Source organism: Gekko japonicus, unplaced genomic scaffold (assembly GCF_001447785.1).
Source record: "Gekko japonicus isolate JY-2015 unplaced genomic scaffold, Gekko_japonicus_V1.1 scaffold1854, whole genome shotgun sequence".
Taxonomy (NCBI): Eukaryota; Metazoa; Chordata; class Lepidosauria; order Squamata; family Gekkonidae; genus Gekko; species Gekko japonicus.
This window is the reverse complement of record NW_015163145.1, coordinates 185,230-201,911: the sequence shown is the minus strand read 5'-3', so window position 1 is coordinate 201,911 and position 16,682 is coordinate 185,230. Positions and strand designations below refer to the sequence as shown.

General features: G+C 46.6%; 1 protein-coding gene across 1 annotated transcript in view; it reads left to right on the top strand.

Moving 5' to 3' along the window:
• JAG1 (jagged 1) overlaps positions 1–7,819 on the top strand; it is a 111,621-nt gene extending 103,802 nt beyond the window's left edge. Inside the window, exons 20-25 of the mRNA XM_015406997.1 lie at positions 147–260; positions 625–734; positions 820–1,056; positions 2,375–2,506; positions 3,387–3,537; positions 5,714–7,819. Of these exons, the coding sequence (XP_015262483.1) occupies positions 147–260; positions 625–734; positions 820–1,056; positions 2,375–2,506; positions 3,387–3,537; positions 5,714–6,171 (1,202 nt within the window). The 3' untranslated portion in view covers positions 6,172–7,819. The remainder of the gene's footprint in view (positions 1–146; positions 261–624; positions 735–819; positions 1,057–2,374; positions 2,507–3,386; positions 3,538–5,713) is intronic.
• The last annotated feature ends 8,863 nt before the right edge of the window (positions 7,820–16,682 follow it).

Here is a 16,682-nt window from a genome sequence, read left to right as displayed (position 1 = left end):
ACCACTGTATGTGACCTTGCAGTTGGGAGGATTCTGCACAAGTCATTCGCCTCGGTCCCTCAGTATTTTAAAAACCTTGAGCAAGTTCCACAGCAGTCTCTGTAGCCTATCACAATGAATCATATGGTTTTCCCTCCCCCCTGCAGATATTAATGAGTGCCAGTCTTCACCCTGTGCTTTTGGAGCCACGTGTGTAGATGAAATCAATGGATACCGTTGTATCTGTCCACCTGGCCGCAGCGGTCCAAGATGCCAAGAAGGTAGTCCATACATGATAAAGTTATATAGAGATGTAGTTGTTGTGGTAATGTATGATGGACAACGGGTGGCGGTGGGAGTCCAGAAATCCACCCCTTATTTGTGCCCTCCAGACTGTAGTCTTTCCCCAGAAAATACCATGAGTGAAAAATAGGAAGGGGGAGGGAGGTAGCATTGGTCCATATCTGTGGAAAAGCCAACCCCTGAAGGAAAGACTCATGGAAGGATATTTTTAGGTTCCCTTCTGCTTTCCCAGTATTTGTGAGACATAAGGTGTGCCTCCATTCCTCTCCTCTGTGAGATTCAGGTGTCTTTCTGAATAAATCCCTCTTCAATATGTTCTTTCCTCCCCCCCCCCACTCTTAGTTTCAGGAAGGCCTTGCATCGCTAATGGCCGTACTGTTCCAGATGGGTCTAAATGGGATGATGAATGCAATAGCTGCCAGTGTTCAAATGGAAAGGTCACCTGTTCTAAGGTACCGTTTTCACTCTTCTAGCTGCCATTTTTCTCCTTTTCTGTGCAAAAGCCCGGTTGCCAATTGATTGTTTGACCCTTCCTAGGTCTGGTGTGGTCCGAAGCCTTGTCTGATCAATGCCAAAGGCCACAGTGAATGTCCTGCAGGACACACCTGCGTCCCTATTAAGGAAGACAACTGCTTTGTGCACCCTTGCCATAATGTGGGTGAATGCTGGCTTTCCAGTCAACAGCCGGGAAAGAAGACGTGCAGTTCTGATTCGTACTATCAGGACAATTGTGCTAACATCACGTTCACCTTTAACAAAGAGATGATGACTCCGGTACGTAGGTCTCCTCTTGCCTATAATTTATAAAGAGAGCAGCTGACCAGTTCAGAATTACTAACTGGAGTCGTTGGTGAAATTAGTGTGTACAATAAGTACAACCTGACGTATCAAGATGGGTAGCTGTGTTAGTCTGTAGCAGTAGAAAAGAGAAAGAGTCCATGAGCACCTGAAAGACTAACACAATTTGTGGGTGGGGCGGAACGTTCGTGAGTCACTGCTCACCTCAGGTATCTGTAGAAGTGAGCAGTGACTCACGAAAGCTTACCCTGCCACAAATTTTGTCAGTCTTTAAGGTGCTACTGGACTCTTGCGCTTTTCTACTCACCTGTGTCAAAAGTCCGAATCCAACCCTAAAATGTCTTTCTTCACTGTGTTTGCGGGAACGTTCGTCCCTCAGGGTTGCTCAGGGTGGCATATGTGGGGCTACTTCACTATGTCCTTGCATCACTATTAGGAGACATGGTAGATGAGGAGGCTTAAATTCCTGGGCAAGGCTACCAATGAATTTTAAAGGATAAACAAAGAACGAAACCTGGCTTTTCTACATGCATACTTTAGGTAGCTTTGCAGATTGCGTGATGCCCACCTAAAATGTAGGTACATTTGTCAGGCAGCCTTCCACGGCTGGATTTCCCTATTGAGACGGTAAGCTGGGCAACCAATCTGCACTGTGTGAAATGGTCCTCAAGTCATCCCAGATTGTATATTATGGTTTCTGCTGTAATGTAGACAGCTTCAAGAGGGGATTGGATAAACATATGGCGCAGAGGTTCATCATTGGCGATTAGCCACAAGAGACAGATGGAAGACTCTGTCTGGGGCAGTGAGGTTCTGTATTCTTGGTGCTTGGGGGGGGCAACAGTGGGGGGGGGGCTTCTGGAGTCCTGACCCTGCTGGTGGACCGCCTGATGGCCCATGGTTTATGGCCACTGTGTCACACAGAGTGCTGGACTGGATGGGCCATTTGTGTGATCCAACATGGGCTTCTCTTCTGTTCTTACGTCTGGGGCGGTGATGCTCTGTCTTCTTGATACTGGGAAGGGGTAACAGTGGGAGGGCCTCTGGAGTTCTGCCCCCTCTGGTGGACCCCGATGGCACCTGGTATTTATGGCCACTGTGTGACACAGAGTGTTGGACTGGATGGCCATTGGCCTGATCCAACATGGCTTCTCTTATGTTCTTAATGGAGTTGATGTTCTGCCCAGCTCCAGCCAGGTCCGTTTGGTAGTGAGAATAGATCAGATGATAAAAAGAACAGCAAACCCTCCCCAGTTCTCATAGATATATATATTTTTTTGTCTTTTCCCTGTAGGGCCTTAGTACAGAGCACATCTGTAGCGAGTTGAGGAATCTGAGCATCTTGAAGAATGTCTCTGTTGAGTATTCCATCTACATCACCTGTGAACCGTCCCACTTGGCAAACAATGAAATCCATGTTGCAATTGTAAGTCTTCCGGTACCTTGGCTAGCTAGTTAAATTGCTCAGCTTGACACAGTCAGAACCGTAGAGGATCAAGACTTTCCCTCACTCAGCAATGCCAACTTCCGGACACCGAGAGCGTTCCAGCCCTCAGTGCTGTAATTTCCATTGGTTCAATATAATTCCTTCTATGACGTTTCTTGTTAGCCACCTCCAGTGTACTAACAAAAATAAAGGCACGTTTACACATTTTAATAAGAGTGTAACTGGCACCAATACTAATTTGAATCCTAGCTTCTTTGTCCAGTGTTTATTTTTAAGTGGAGGGTTGCTTACATAACATGGTGCTGAATAACAGCTGTTACTGGTAGTTGCTTCCACTGGTAATAGATCAAGATGGGTAGCCATGTTAGTCTGTTTGTAGCAGTAGAACAAAGTTTGAGTCCAGTGACACATTTAAGAACAACAAAGCTTAATTCTGCACACACACGGTGTGTAGTGGTTAAGTGTGCGAACTCTAATCTGGGAGAAATGGGTTTGATTCCCCACTCCTCCACTTGCACCTGCTGGATGACCTTGGGCAAGCTATAGTTCTGTCAGAGCTGTTCTCGAAGGAACTCTCTCAGCTCCACCCACCTCCCAGGGTGTCTGTTGTGGGGAGGGGAAGGGAAAAGAGTTTGTAAGCCGCTGAGACTCCCAAGTGAAGGGCGGGGTATAAATCCAATCTCCTCCTCTTTTCTACCGCATTGGGAGAAGTGAGTGGTTTCCCATATTTTGGCCAAATAGTAGGATGTGTTTTATATCCTTCTGAGAAATTATTTACTCCTGTTGCACATGATGACTTAAGAGATGTCTCAAGAACCAACTCACCTCATTATTCAACCACACTCTCTCCCCTCCCCAGTCTGCCGAAGATATCCAGGAGGAAGAGAACCCAATAAAAGAAATAACTGATAAAATTATCGATCTTGTTAGCAAGCGTGATGGGAACAGCACACTTTTTGCAGCAGTTGCAGAGGTCCGGGTACAAAAGCGGCCAGTAAAAAGCAAAACAGGTAAGTCTTAAAAGAGGACTGAATGTCTGTATCCACTTTTTCCTTGTTAAAAAAGAAAGAACGTTCTGTGTATATCAAATTTGCCCTAAAACAGTCTTGTTCGCTGCTAGGTACTAAGACCCATGAGCAGGCTGTCCACACACAGACTGGGTTTTTGTAACTCTTTGAAATACGGTCCTAGAAGGGGATTAGAGAGGTTCACGGAGGACAGGTCTATCAGTGACTACTAGCCATAGTGACTAAAGAAGAGCACCGACATTCAGACAAAGTAAACCTCTGAATACGAGTGCTAGGGAGGCAACACCAGTGGCAAGGCCTTGGCCTCCGTGTGTCCTATTTTTTGGCCCTCCAGGTCCACTGGTTGGCCATTGTGTGAAACAGTATGCTGGGCTAGATGAACCACTGGTCTGATCCAGCTGGGTGCTTACATTCTGCCGTGCTGCCGTGTCATCCCCACCCCAGCTACTGCTGAGAGTTGGGGGGCTACCCGTATCAACATGGGACGGAAGGGGTATGCGTGTTCAAGCCTGAGTGGAAAGGTCTTTAGAAATTTCATGTTTTGCCCCCTGGCATGAGCGAAAGCAGGAGCTGTGGTGGCTCAAGTGATTTAGACGCTGAACTGCAGGCTGTGGAAGGTCGGTAGTTCAGCAGTTCGAGACCCGGGTGTCGCATGATGGAGTGAGCTCCCATCTCTAGTTCCAGCTCCTGCCAACCTAGCAGTTCGAAAGCAAGAAATTGCAAGTAGATAAGTAGGTACCACTTCGGTGGGAAGGTAACAGTGTTCCGTGCACCTTGGTGTTTAGTCATGCCGGCCACATGACCACGGAAACGTCTTCGGACAGCGCTGGCTCTTCGGCTTTGAAACGGAGATGAGGACCGCAACCCTAGAGTCGTATTCGACTGGCTTTCGAGCAAGGGAACCTTTACCTTTACTTTATGAGTGGAAGCGCTTTCGACTTGTGCAAAGACATCTTTGGATCCAAACTGATTAGTTCCTAATGTCGGAAGATGCCCATTCAAGCTGTAACGAATTGCTTTAATTGATTGTTTTATTATTTAATTTATCTCATTTGGCTTCTATACCGCCCTCCCAGCGAAGCGGGCTCAGGGCGGTGTACAACAGATTCATACAAATCCATACAATAAATTCATAGGGAATATGTTAAAACATTCTAAAAATGCTAAATCGAGAGCCAGATCCTGGTATCTTATCTACATGGTGCCAATAATATAAAATTTTGAGCCCCCAGTTTATATTAGCATGGGGGAGATAAGAAGCAGCTTGTTAAAAAAACATCGCTGTCCTCAACCGTTTGCTTGGCAGAACATGTCTGCCTTGCAGGCGTTGCGGAATTGTAGCAAATCCCTCCGGGCCCTGATGTTGGTAGGCAGAGGGAGTTCCACTGACTCGGAGCCAAGACCAAGAAGGCCTTGTCTCTGGTTGAGGGCAGCTGGGGGCTCTTTGGGCCAGGGACTTCCCGTGGGTGTTGATCTCCTGAGCGTCATGCTGTCTGGGGGAAATACCGGGAGAGGCGGTCCCGTAGGTACTCTGGTCCCTGTTCCCCAGCTTAATGTAAGTATCAAATCTTCCATTGGTTTGGCCTCATGAAAATGGCTTGGTTCTTGTCGGAGCATAAGACTGAAATATGTTGCCACAAGAAGGGGAAATACACTTCCTTTCCTCACAACTCCGGAGAGTTAGAGTGGATTAGGTTTTCAAATAGGGCCTTGGCTTGTGAAAATGAGCTTTCGGGCCTAGTTGGGAGAAGACTTGCCGTTCCCCCTCTGTTTCCTAAAGGGCGTTTGAAAAGGGCTCTTGCCTTTGTAGGGTGCCCATAAGGGCAGTCCTGAAGCAGAAAGGCTGACATCAGAAATCTGGGTTGTGGAGGCAGTCAGCCTCGGGACGAGAGAGATCCTGCCACGCTTCAGGTTTATGATTCCACCTGGTCGGTCATGAATCTATTGTGCAGATACCGGGAGGCTGTCAGAGTCACGGAGGATTGTCCCCTTTTTATTTCAAACAGTCGTATTTCTGTTCAACCTTGTTAAGGTGCTTCTAAAAAGATAAAGGGCTAAAAGGCGTCAGGTGGGGATGGGCCAGGGCATCCGTTTCCCTAAAATGCTGCTGCTTGAATAGCTTTGGAAGTATTTAACGAGAGTCCAACTTGCGTTCCAGATTTCTTGGTGCCGTTGCTGAGCTCTGTGCTAACGGTGGCTTGGGTCTGCTGCCTGGTCACCGCCTTTTACTGGTGCCTCCGGAAGCGCCGGAAGCAGAGCGCCCACACCCACACGGCGTCAGACGACAACACCACCAACAACGTGAGGGAGCAGCTGAATCAGATCAAGAACCCCATCGAGAAACACGGCGCTAACGCCGTCCCCATCAAAGACTATGAAAACAAGAACACAAAAATTGCCAAAATAAGGACACACAACTCTGAGGTGGAGGAAGACGACATGGATAAACACCAGCAGAAAACCCGCTTTGCGAAACAAGCAGCATACACGCTGGTAGACAGAGACGAAAAGCCCCCCAACGGCACGCCCACAAAACACCCGAACTGGACAAACAAACAGGACAACCGGGACTTGGAAAGCGCACAAAGTTTAAACCGAATGGAGTACATTGTATAGCAGACCGCAGGTGCTGCTGTGCAGGGCCTTTAACCGATCAATTCAAGGCAACTCGGAGCTTGTAGTTCTTAAAACGGTTGTGTAATATTTTCGAGTCTAAGGCTATTATTTGCTTAGAATCCCTGTGTTAATTTAAGTTTTGACAAGCTGGCTTACACTGGCAGTGATAGTTGCTGTGGTTGGCTGGTTTACCAAGTGCTGCATTTCACATCTCTGCAGAACTAGTCAGAAATGCCCCCCGGAAAGGTTCCGTAAGGTTATCGTATAGCTTTATTTAGCTTTTTCCTGTAGCAAAAACACACGTTTTGTTTTCCTCCCCCCCCCCTTCCTTCCTTCTCTTGAGATGTCATGATTTATATTACCGTCTTAGACGAATACGTTTTATTTATTTATTGAATTAGAGTTCTTTTGTATATTGGTTTTATGATGACGTATAACTAGTTCTGTATTTGGAAGTGCCTTTGCAGCTCAGAACCACGGCAACTATCAAAAAAAAGTTTATTATTTATTTTTTTATTGTATTGTTTTTGTCGGGGGGGAGGGCAGAGGGAGGGGACTGTGGAGGACTTCTTGTCAGCAGTGGCTGGTAAAAAAAAATGAAGAATTGAGAGGAAAATGTGTCAAAAGTAGAAGTTTGTATAGTTATGTAAATAATTCTTTTTTATTAATCACTGTGTATATTTGATTTATTAACTTAATAATCAAGAGCCTTAAATATCATTCCTTTTTTTTTAATTTATACATACGTGTTTAGAGTTGAAGGTTTTTCATAGCGTTGTAAGCTGACGGCTTCTTCTTTTGACCTCTCCCCCACCTGGTTACTTGTTGCCTACATGCCAAAATTTAAGGTGTTCTGAAAATCAAGTTTTTATTTTAACAAATAGGATGGGCTTTCATGCCTTGATGCTGGCTTTTTTGTACAATGTCCAAGTGTTTTTTGTTGTTGTTGTTGTTGTTTTTTTAAAGAGAAACCACCTTCCATAATATCACTTTAAACTATTTTGTAAGTACTGGTGGCTGAGGCAGTTTAGAACTTAGACTAGTTTTTGTTCTGTTTTTATTTTTTAAAAATTTTTCTGGCTGCTTTGGACATGGGGTGGGGGAAAGGAAAGGATTGACGGGCAGAAAATCTGCTACGCAGCAGTTTAAGGGAACACAAAAGGAGCGATAACCTTCTGTAGATGAAACATGAGAAATGTGAGTGGATGTATGTAATTAAAAATATCAAGTTAGTGTGTGAAGTTGGAAACACCGAAATCTTATTTTGTAAACTCTTTTGATTTTTCCCGCCCACCATGAATAGGTAATACTGAACCACTTGTAGGTTTGATTTTTTTCTTTTGTAATCTACTGTATTTAGGAAGTATTCTAATAAGCTAGTTGCTGAATACTTGAACAGTAGAATATTCAGTAAGACCACTGAGTAGGTTTGCCAGAGTCCACTGCCCGCCTTAAGAAAGAAAGAAAAAAATAAGAGCAAATCAAAGTGCTATTAATGAAGTTGGAAGATCAAAAATGATTTTTTTAAAAAAAAAGGCTTAAGACTTAATTATCTCAATGGGCCATCCACTGAGATCATAAAAGATTATCTTGTATGGTAATATTAGTGTTACACATGAACATGAAAATACATCTCTGATGTGTTATTCCTGGCAATAAATCTTGAAAAATATTTATTAAATTTTTTTGTATAAAAACATAAAGAGCGTGAAGATTTGAGTCAGCTTCATTGAGATAACTTCCAACTTGAACGTCAGCTAAGAGCTTCCGTCCCCCCACCCACAGTACTGTCCAGAACCAGAGGAAACTAGAGGAGATCAGAGCCGTGTCCAGCTCACGGTGACCTTCTCTCTTCACTTGCTGACCCTTGGACTATTGGCTGGTGGGAGTATACCGAAGATTAGTTTTGGAAGCAACAGGCAACACGTTTTGAATGCTCAGCAGAGTAGTACCCTCCAAGGAAACAACATCCATCCCCTTATACTGCCATTCAGCCTGGCTTCTTGCAATATTCCTGGGGAATGTTCTGCGTTGATTACCCATGCCTTTGGTCTTGAACAAGACTCCCTTGTTCAACCCATGCTTATTGCCAAACCCAAGCTAAACATGAGCCTGCAGTGCAATGTGACTGCGAAGAAAGCTAATGCAATCTTAAGATGCATTAACAGAAGCATCGTGTCCAGATCACGGGAGGTGGTAGTTCCGCTCTATCCTGCTATGGTCAGGCCTCACCTGGAGTCCTGTGTCCAGTTTTGGGCACCACGTTTTAGAAAGGATGTTGACAAGCTCGAGCGTGTCCAGAAGAGGGCAACCAGGATGGTGAGAGGGTTGGAATCCAAGTCTTATGAGGAAAGGCTGAAAGTTGGGTATGTTTAACCTGGGAAAGAGAAGGCTTAGAGGGGACATGATTGCAGTCTTCAAATATTTGAAGGGCTGTCAGGTAGCAGATGGAGCAGATCTATTCTCTCTTGGTCCCGACTGCAAGACTAGATCTAATGGGTGGAAGTTACAACGGAGTCAATACCGGCTAAGTCTCAGGAGAAACGTCCTAACTGTAAGAGTGGTTGAGCAGTGGAACAGATTGCCTCGGGAGGTGGTGGATACTCCTTCACTGGACATTTTCAAGCGGAGGCTGGACGACCATCTTTCGGGTATGTTGTAGGGCTATCTTTCGGCTATGCTCCTGCAGAGTGCAGGGGGTTGGACTTGACGACCTGCAAGGTCCCTTCCAGCTCTAACATTATATGATTCTGTTCTAAGACGCACCATACTACGCAAGTGTAAATGTGTATGAGAGAGTCTTTTCTTATTCCTAAAGCCCTATTTGAATTGGGACCTTCCTGTGGGATCTCAGGGTTTTGTGCTGGTTTAGACAAAACACTCAGCAACGAAAGACATAAGATCTCTTCCAGGTCCTCTTCCGTTTTTTAGGTGGATCGGCCGTAGCCTGTATATACAGGTTAAGGCCACATGAGTCTGCCTTATACTGAATCAGACCATTGGTTCATAGAGCTCAGTATTGCCTACTCAGACTCACAGCAGCTCTCTGGGGTCTTAGGTGGAGGTCTGCCTGGTTACCTACCGCTAGGACCTTCTGAATGCCAGGCAGATGCTCCACCACTGAGCCACAAGTCCCCACTAACTGAAGGAGAAGAGAAATGTTGTGGATTCTGCCCCCCCCCCTGGGGTCTTAGGTGGAGGTCTGCCTGGTTACCTACCGCTAGGACCTTCTGAATGCCAGGCAGATGCTCCACCACTGAGCCACAAGTCCCCACTAACTGAAGGAGAAGAGAAATGTTGTGGATTCTGCCCCCCCCCCCGTGAGTAGCAGTTCACCTTAATCTTTAAGGTGGCCAAAGAGGAAGAGGGGGAAGTTCTGTTCTTCAGATAGAAGCACCTTCCACATTGAGCCATACTACAAGATCCAAGCCAAGAATCCAGACAAGGATAAACTGGTATCGGATGGAGTTAGGAAATCCTAAGAATTGTCAACTACTCAACATGCTGCTGTTCTCACACTTCATCCTCTGCGGGGTGGGCCTGTCGCCCCAAGTGAAAGCCAAACACTTCGCAGTAGGGTTACCTGTCAATCTGGGAGATCAAACTGATAACAACGGGAGTTCCCTTAAACAGAGACTTCATAGCCTGAGAGGAAAAGCAGTGGCTCTACAGGATCGGAAACGGAGAGGGTAAGGAAGATGCAGTGTGGTTGGAAGAGCTTCAGCATCCTTTGCAGTGCTTTTGCTGCTGTTACAATACTCGGGAGCTAGCTCAGGACAACTGTATCGAATATTTTCAATGTATTCCGGTGACAGACAGACAACCTTTATTGGCATATCAGAGATAAAAGTACATTAAAATTTAGGAATACATCAAAAGTGTGGCTGTCGTACAGACAACAATAACAAAAAGAACCAATCAGTTTATAGTTTCCCTGATTCGAATTGCAGATCGAAGAAAACAGGCAACATTAAAAGCTATAGAAGGGTTTTGCCCCCAAGAGTAGCAACTGGACCTTGACACTCTCAGGGAGACCACGCCATGTAAAAAGAAGGGTGTCCAGAAATTTATCCCGGGTCTTAGTATAAAATGGACAATTTAAAAGAACGTGGGAAATGGATTCGATGACACCCTGACTACAAGGGCATTGTGTAAGTTCATAAGGGATTTTATGGCATCTTCCAGAGAAGATGGCCGATGGCAATGCGTTAAATCTGGCTGACATAAATGCCCTTCTTTGATGGGGGTCAGTTAAAGAGCAGAAATAAGTAGCTGTCTGACCCAGTGTCTGTATTCCTGTGGAAAGGCTTCGCTTCTTCCCCGTGCCCAGTAACTATCGTGGCTGAACTGGTTTCTGTGCCAAGCTTTGGCAGGCGAATTCTGCACATGTGTCATTGCGCGAGTCTGGATGAGGCAGAAACGTTATTGAGAGTCAGCAGAAGTGACCGGGGGGGGGTAGATTTAGCCTAAGCTCTTTGGTTCTGGCGGTTTCTTTTGTCACATTCTGAGCTTTCTTGACATCTTAGTAATGTATTTGCTGAGTAAGAACATTCAGACCAAAATTCCACCAACAAGTCATGGAAGCAACAGCTTCTGTTCAAACAAGACGGTTTGTCAAAATGATGACCCAGCAGGAAGTGTTGATTGGCATGGGCCCCAGTGGAAACCAAGGAGCCAGACATTTAACTCGCTCTTCGGCCTTGATGATTCAGTGACTCCCAGGTAGGAGCGACACTTGCAGTGCCGGGGCATCATTCATGGACAGCTCATCGTTTTGGCTAAAATGGTTCAGTACAAAGACTTTGGCTGACTCTTTAAAGCACCTAGGGCTCTTTAGCTTGGAGAAACGATGACTGAGGGGTGACATGATCGAGGTGTATAAGATTATGCATGGGACAGAGCAGGTAGAGAAAGAGGTACTTTTCTCCCTTTCTCACAATACAAGAACTCGTGGGCACTCAGTGAAATTGCTGAGCGGTCGGGTTAGAACAGATAAAAGGAAGTACTTCTTCACCCAAAGAGTGATTAACACATGGAATTCACTGCCACAGGAAGTGGTGACGGCTACAAGCATGGACGGCTTCAAGAGGGAATTAGATAAACATCTGGAGCAGAGGTCCATCGGTAGCTATCAATGCTCCTTCTAAGCTGTAGAGTCTTATGAGTAAAAATTCTACTTTATGAGCGCCTGGCATTCAAGTTGTGAGTGAGCAATTTGGCTACTGCATAAATTAGTTTGCTCTGGAGCCATCCTTCCTGAGCTAAGACAAAACTGTGTGAGCTGGAGGCTAAAAAACTGTGAGCTAGCTCACACTAACTCAGCTTAGAGGGAACACTGGTGGCTATTAGCCACAAGGTATAGATAGGAACTCTCAGTCTGGGGCAAGGGATGGCTTCTAGTGTCACGGCCTCACTGCGTGACCTCCTGATGGCACCTGGTATTTTTGGCCACTGTGTGATACAGAGTGTCGGACTTGGTGGGCCATTGGCCTGATCCAACATTGGCTTCTCTTATGTTCCTATGACAGTTCCACAGACCAGCAAAGGTTATATGAGCTTGAGAACTGCAGTTTAACAACAGCTTTGTCTTAACGAATCAATACACATTTGTAAATGGACTGCTAAAAGTCAAGAATCAAATTTGTACTGGGTGGTGGCTCAGTCCAAGTCCCCACATTGTCTCTCCCTGTGTTTTCAAAATGGATTACTGCAATAATCTAAAGTAGTTAGGCTATGCGCTTTACCACTGTGCACCTGCTCAGCAGTGTTTCTGCAGTGTAAACACGAAATATTTTCCTGGAGGGAGGAGTTCAGAGGCACCTGTTGTGAATCTTCCCCCCCCCCCCGTTTGAAGGAACCCAAATGTTCACCCCTGAACAGGTGTGTGTGTGTGTGTGTGTGTGTGTGTGTGTGTGAAAAGTGGTTGAGGGATGCAAAGTGCCCCTCAGTCCCTCCTACATCTCCCTTTTGGGCAGCTGTTACCACCATGAGTAGCTCCTCTTTTACTGGCACTCTTGTTAAGTGACCCTGTCCCTTGAAAGGTCACAGGGTGAGCTATGACATCACAGTGGCCTGTGGCCAATCACAGTGGGGCCCTGGGATCACTAGGGCCAGCAAGACTGTAGGTTGCCTTTACTTCAAAGGAGAGGGGGGATTCCTGGATCGCTAAGGCAACCCGTTTGCAAGACCCCAGCAAGGCTGTTGACGATGGTTTTAGAGGTCCTTTAAGTCAGAAGCAGCTTGGTGGCACATAACACACCCACATGACAACCGGCACAGGGGTCCCTGTCTTGGTGTCCAGGAGAGTCAATGGCCCATTTTTAAAATCCAGCACAGGAAAACAGACCCGGCTTGCCTAACTAGCATGAGGGGTGTGTGCGTGCATTCCTCACACTGCTGCAGAATGATAAGAAGGTGCCTAAGGAAGAAAAAAAACTTTAGGTAAATGCACCATAATACGGACCATTATCCCAGCTGTAGAAAAGAGCAAGAGCCCAGCAGCACCTTAAGGACTACCCAAATTTGGGGCAGGGGAGGAGCTTCCACGAGCCACTGCTCACTTCTTGAGATAGATCAAGACAGGGGTCATTTCGTAGAAAAAGAGGTGCAGGAACTCATTAGCATAACACACTAGGATAACTCATTTGCATATGCCACACCCCCTGACCTCACCGGAAGTGTGTCAGAAGGCAACACCCACCCGCTCAGGCTCCACTGGACTCTTTTGGATTGCTAGCTATTGGAGGGGGGGGGACGTGCAGATCTGTCCTCGCAGAGGAGGGAGAGCTTGTACCTGAATAAGACTTGGTCTGAAAGGTGCCACTGGACTGTTTTGGACCGAGGGCCGGGGGGGGGGGCGGCTCTGCAGCTTACCTGGCTGCTTCTTGCTCTGACTGAGAGCTGCTGGGAGCAGGGGGTGGTGCTTGTTGCATGTGCCCGCCCCCTGGGCTCTTTACTGCCGGAGCTCCACTCCTGTGCGCCCCTGCAGGAAATGATCCCTGGATCAAGATGGGTAGCCGTGTTAGTCTGTCTGTAGCAGCAGAAAAGCGCAAGAGTCCAGCAGCACCTGAAAAACTAACCAAATTTGGGGCAGGGAAGAGCTTGCATGAGTCATAGTTCACTTCTTCAGAGGCATCTAGAATGTGAGTCCATCTGGCCTATCTGGCAAAGTGGAGCGATTTCAGACCCAAGATATAAGGCCACATGGACTCATGTTCTAGCCATGAACACTCCTCCCCTGCCACAGATTGTGTTAGTCTTTCAGGTGCTCCTGGTCTCTTGCTCTTTTCTCCTGCTACAGACAGACTGACACAGCTGCCTCCTCTTTCTGATGCCCCTTCCTGATAAATTACTGGAAGGGGGGGGTAGTGTTTAGGGACCATGAAAACATTAGGGGGAGGAGCCCCTGTTTTGGCCCAGCTGTAGAGCTGATAACCATCACCTCCTGTTTGGCAAAGTGACGGGGCTTGGATCGCAGAGTAACTGCCGTGGCTGGAGGTGCAGTTTCGCAAAGTATTGAAGAGCCACTTACGCAAAAAGTATAATTTACTGAGATTCCTTTTTTGCACTGGGCTCAAGCCAGTTTATCCTGTATCCTCTTTAGAGCAATAATTCAAAGGTAATGAGGTGCCTAAGGCCACCCAGTGAATTCCCCTGGCTGAGTTCAGATCCGACACTGGCCTTTCATGTCTAAACACAACAGTCTGCTCACTGCACTGTGCTGGCACAAGCCCTGGTTCACAAAAACCGAGTTCCAAGGCAACCGCGGAAAAGCGTAGTTCACTCAAAAGCTGGATGCGGTGGGCTCTCCAATGGCTTTGCGATGGAGCCTGTGTGCTAAGAAGCGCGGTTAGGTGTCCCAATAGGGACCCCAACACTTCTGCCTCCTTTGCTTATAGAACTCGCCCCGGTAGCTGTCCTATGAAATAAACCCCCCCAAACTTTCAAGTTACCTCCCTGCTTTAGCAGAAAACCCCCCAGTTTCATTCTTCCCATCGGAGTATACCTCCCCTAGTTGCAAGAACGATGCATTTGATGGCTGCCTCTCGCTGCAGGTTCAAACAAACCAGTTAGACATAATTAGTTGTGCAACGTGGTGACGGGCGGTGCTCGCAGCATGAACTGGGACCCAGGCCCGTTCTGCACTGACAGCTTGCTCCAAAGAATCCGAGGAGTCAAGCCTGAAGGGTTGACTTCACAGTCGCACGCATTCCCTCTGCACTGGTTTCCTCCTCTCTGGTTTATTTATTTGTGAATTCTGTGTGCATTCTGCATCTACAGGCAAAACCTGCATTTTTTTTTTTTGAGCTAACTGGTTGCCAACCCCTCCCTCCCTTCCTCCCTCCTTCCATGATTCTGCAAAAAGAAAGGGAGGGGAGGTGAAAATCCAGACCCACACATGCAAGATTGACACATTTGGGGGCGGATAATCCCCAAGTCCTTTGTATTTACTGGTTCCTTCTTATGGTCTCTCTGGCTTTTTAAAAGTTTGCCAGAGCAGGAAGACACATCCTCTTTTGTCTTTAGAGAAGGAGGAAAAGAAAGCAGAAAAGGGAAGGAGTATCAACTTAAAGAGAGAGAGGCAGAAACGGGGAAAGGCAGCAGGCAGCGCTTAAATACCCGCAGAAGCAATTCTACTTTAGAAAGTGATTCGAAAGGAGGTGAGAACAAAGAATCACAGCAAAAGGAGTTTTGGTCGTTATGATGGGGCAACCGTGTGCTGGAAGCAGTCTGAGTGCAGATTCCTGTAAAACAAATGCAGAAACAAGAGAAAACCCCGACACAGACTGGAAGTGAAAGCGGGAGGGAATGCAGAACGGGAGAATAGGATGCGCTCAGAAACCGAGGCAAAATACGGGTGCAGAAAAGGCCCTTGTCTGGCAGAAACATATGCTAAAAGGTCCCTCGTGCTTTTATGAAAGTCACCAAGGTGCTCTAAATGACTCAAATCACAGTTAACTGTTTATTTTCACCATTCTTTCTGCTCCTGGTACCCCATTAATGCCAGGTGCAGCATAGTAAGTGTGGCAGATTATCCCCCCCCCTTTACTACTAACTACAAGACCAATTGCTCATCCTCTGTCATAAAAGTGGAGAATTCCATAACAAAAAATTTGGCCCAAAACCATCCCTTCCCTCTACAAGGAACCGCTGTAGAGGAGCTGAGTTAGGAATGGTTTTAGGCCAGCCAGTGGGGCTGCCTTCCTGCCCTTGCGCTTTTTTCTCCCCTCTATAGGGAGAAGCAGCATGAGCTGTTGCCCCCTCATGAGAAAAGACAGGGGAACAGGAAGACACTCCACTTCAGATGTTCTAAAGTGCTTTCTGACAACTGGATTAAAGAAAATCCACACACGCTTCGTATGAGTTCTCACTCTCAGAGGTTTCCCTAAGCAATGCCCTCCAATACCACCGCAGTTTGATTGAGTGGCCAAGATCACAGCTCACAGGCCTACACAGGCCCAGTTCCCTAGCTGCTCATAGTACCCTGTACAGTTAGGGTGGCCAACTCCTCCAAGTTGGGAAATTCCTGGAGGTTGGGAGGGGGATGTGAGGAGGGAGCGGTTGAGGAGGGGAGGGACCTCAGTGGGGTGTATAATGCCATAAAGTCCACCCTCCAAAGCAGCCATTTCTTCCAGGAGAACTGGTCGCTGTAGCCTCAAGGCCAATTGTAAGTCTGGGAGATCTCCAGGCCCTAGAGGGAAGTTGGCAGCCATAAGTACAGTGCCTGACTATGGCCAAGGAGAGCAGACTGAGACTCCCCCTTAACCAAGGGACCCAGCTATGTCAGTCACTACCAGTCATTTTAAATTATCTCAGAACTTTGGGGCAACAATTTGGGGTGGGGGTGGGGTTAGAGAACCATATATGTAACTTCGAGTTTCTTGGAGGAAGGGTGAGATCATTTTTAAAGTGATTTTTAGGAAGAAACTCTGGGCCACAGAGAAATTCCACATGCGTGATTATCTCTGTGATTCCTCATGGGCCCCTAACTCATGTTTCTCTAAAGCAGGGGTGTCAAACATGTGGCCCGGGGGCCAGATCAGGCCCGCAGTGGAACTAGCCATCTCCTCCTTCCAGTTCTGTTGCTGCTGCTGCTTCATCGCTTGTTTCGCCAGACTCTCTCAATCGCTCAGCCATTTCATGTTTCCCCCTGGGTCCTAGACTCAGAACTCTGAGCACGAGATTTCTGAGGTGAATGTCAATAAATCAAAAGTAGGTTTGCAGCTTACAGATGCACACTTGAACAGCTTACACAAGTTTGCAACAGCACAGACATTTTAATGCAATAATTCAGAGCAAGAGGTGTAAGTTATCAGATACTGTTAAATAAACGAAATATTGCAAGAGTCCTAATGTTTTAAGCATGTTTTTATTTTAAGTAAAAAAAAATCTTTGTGTTTGTGTCCTTTATAAAGTTTATATCTCTGCTACCTGGCATTACATTTTATGACACACACGGCCTGGCGCAACAAGGTCTCGTTTATGTCAGATCCGGCCCTCATAACAAATGA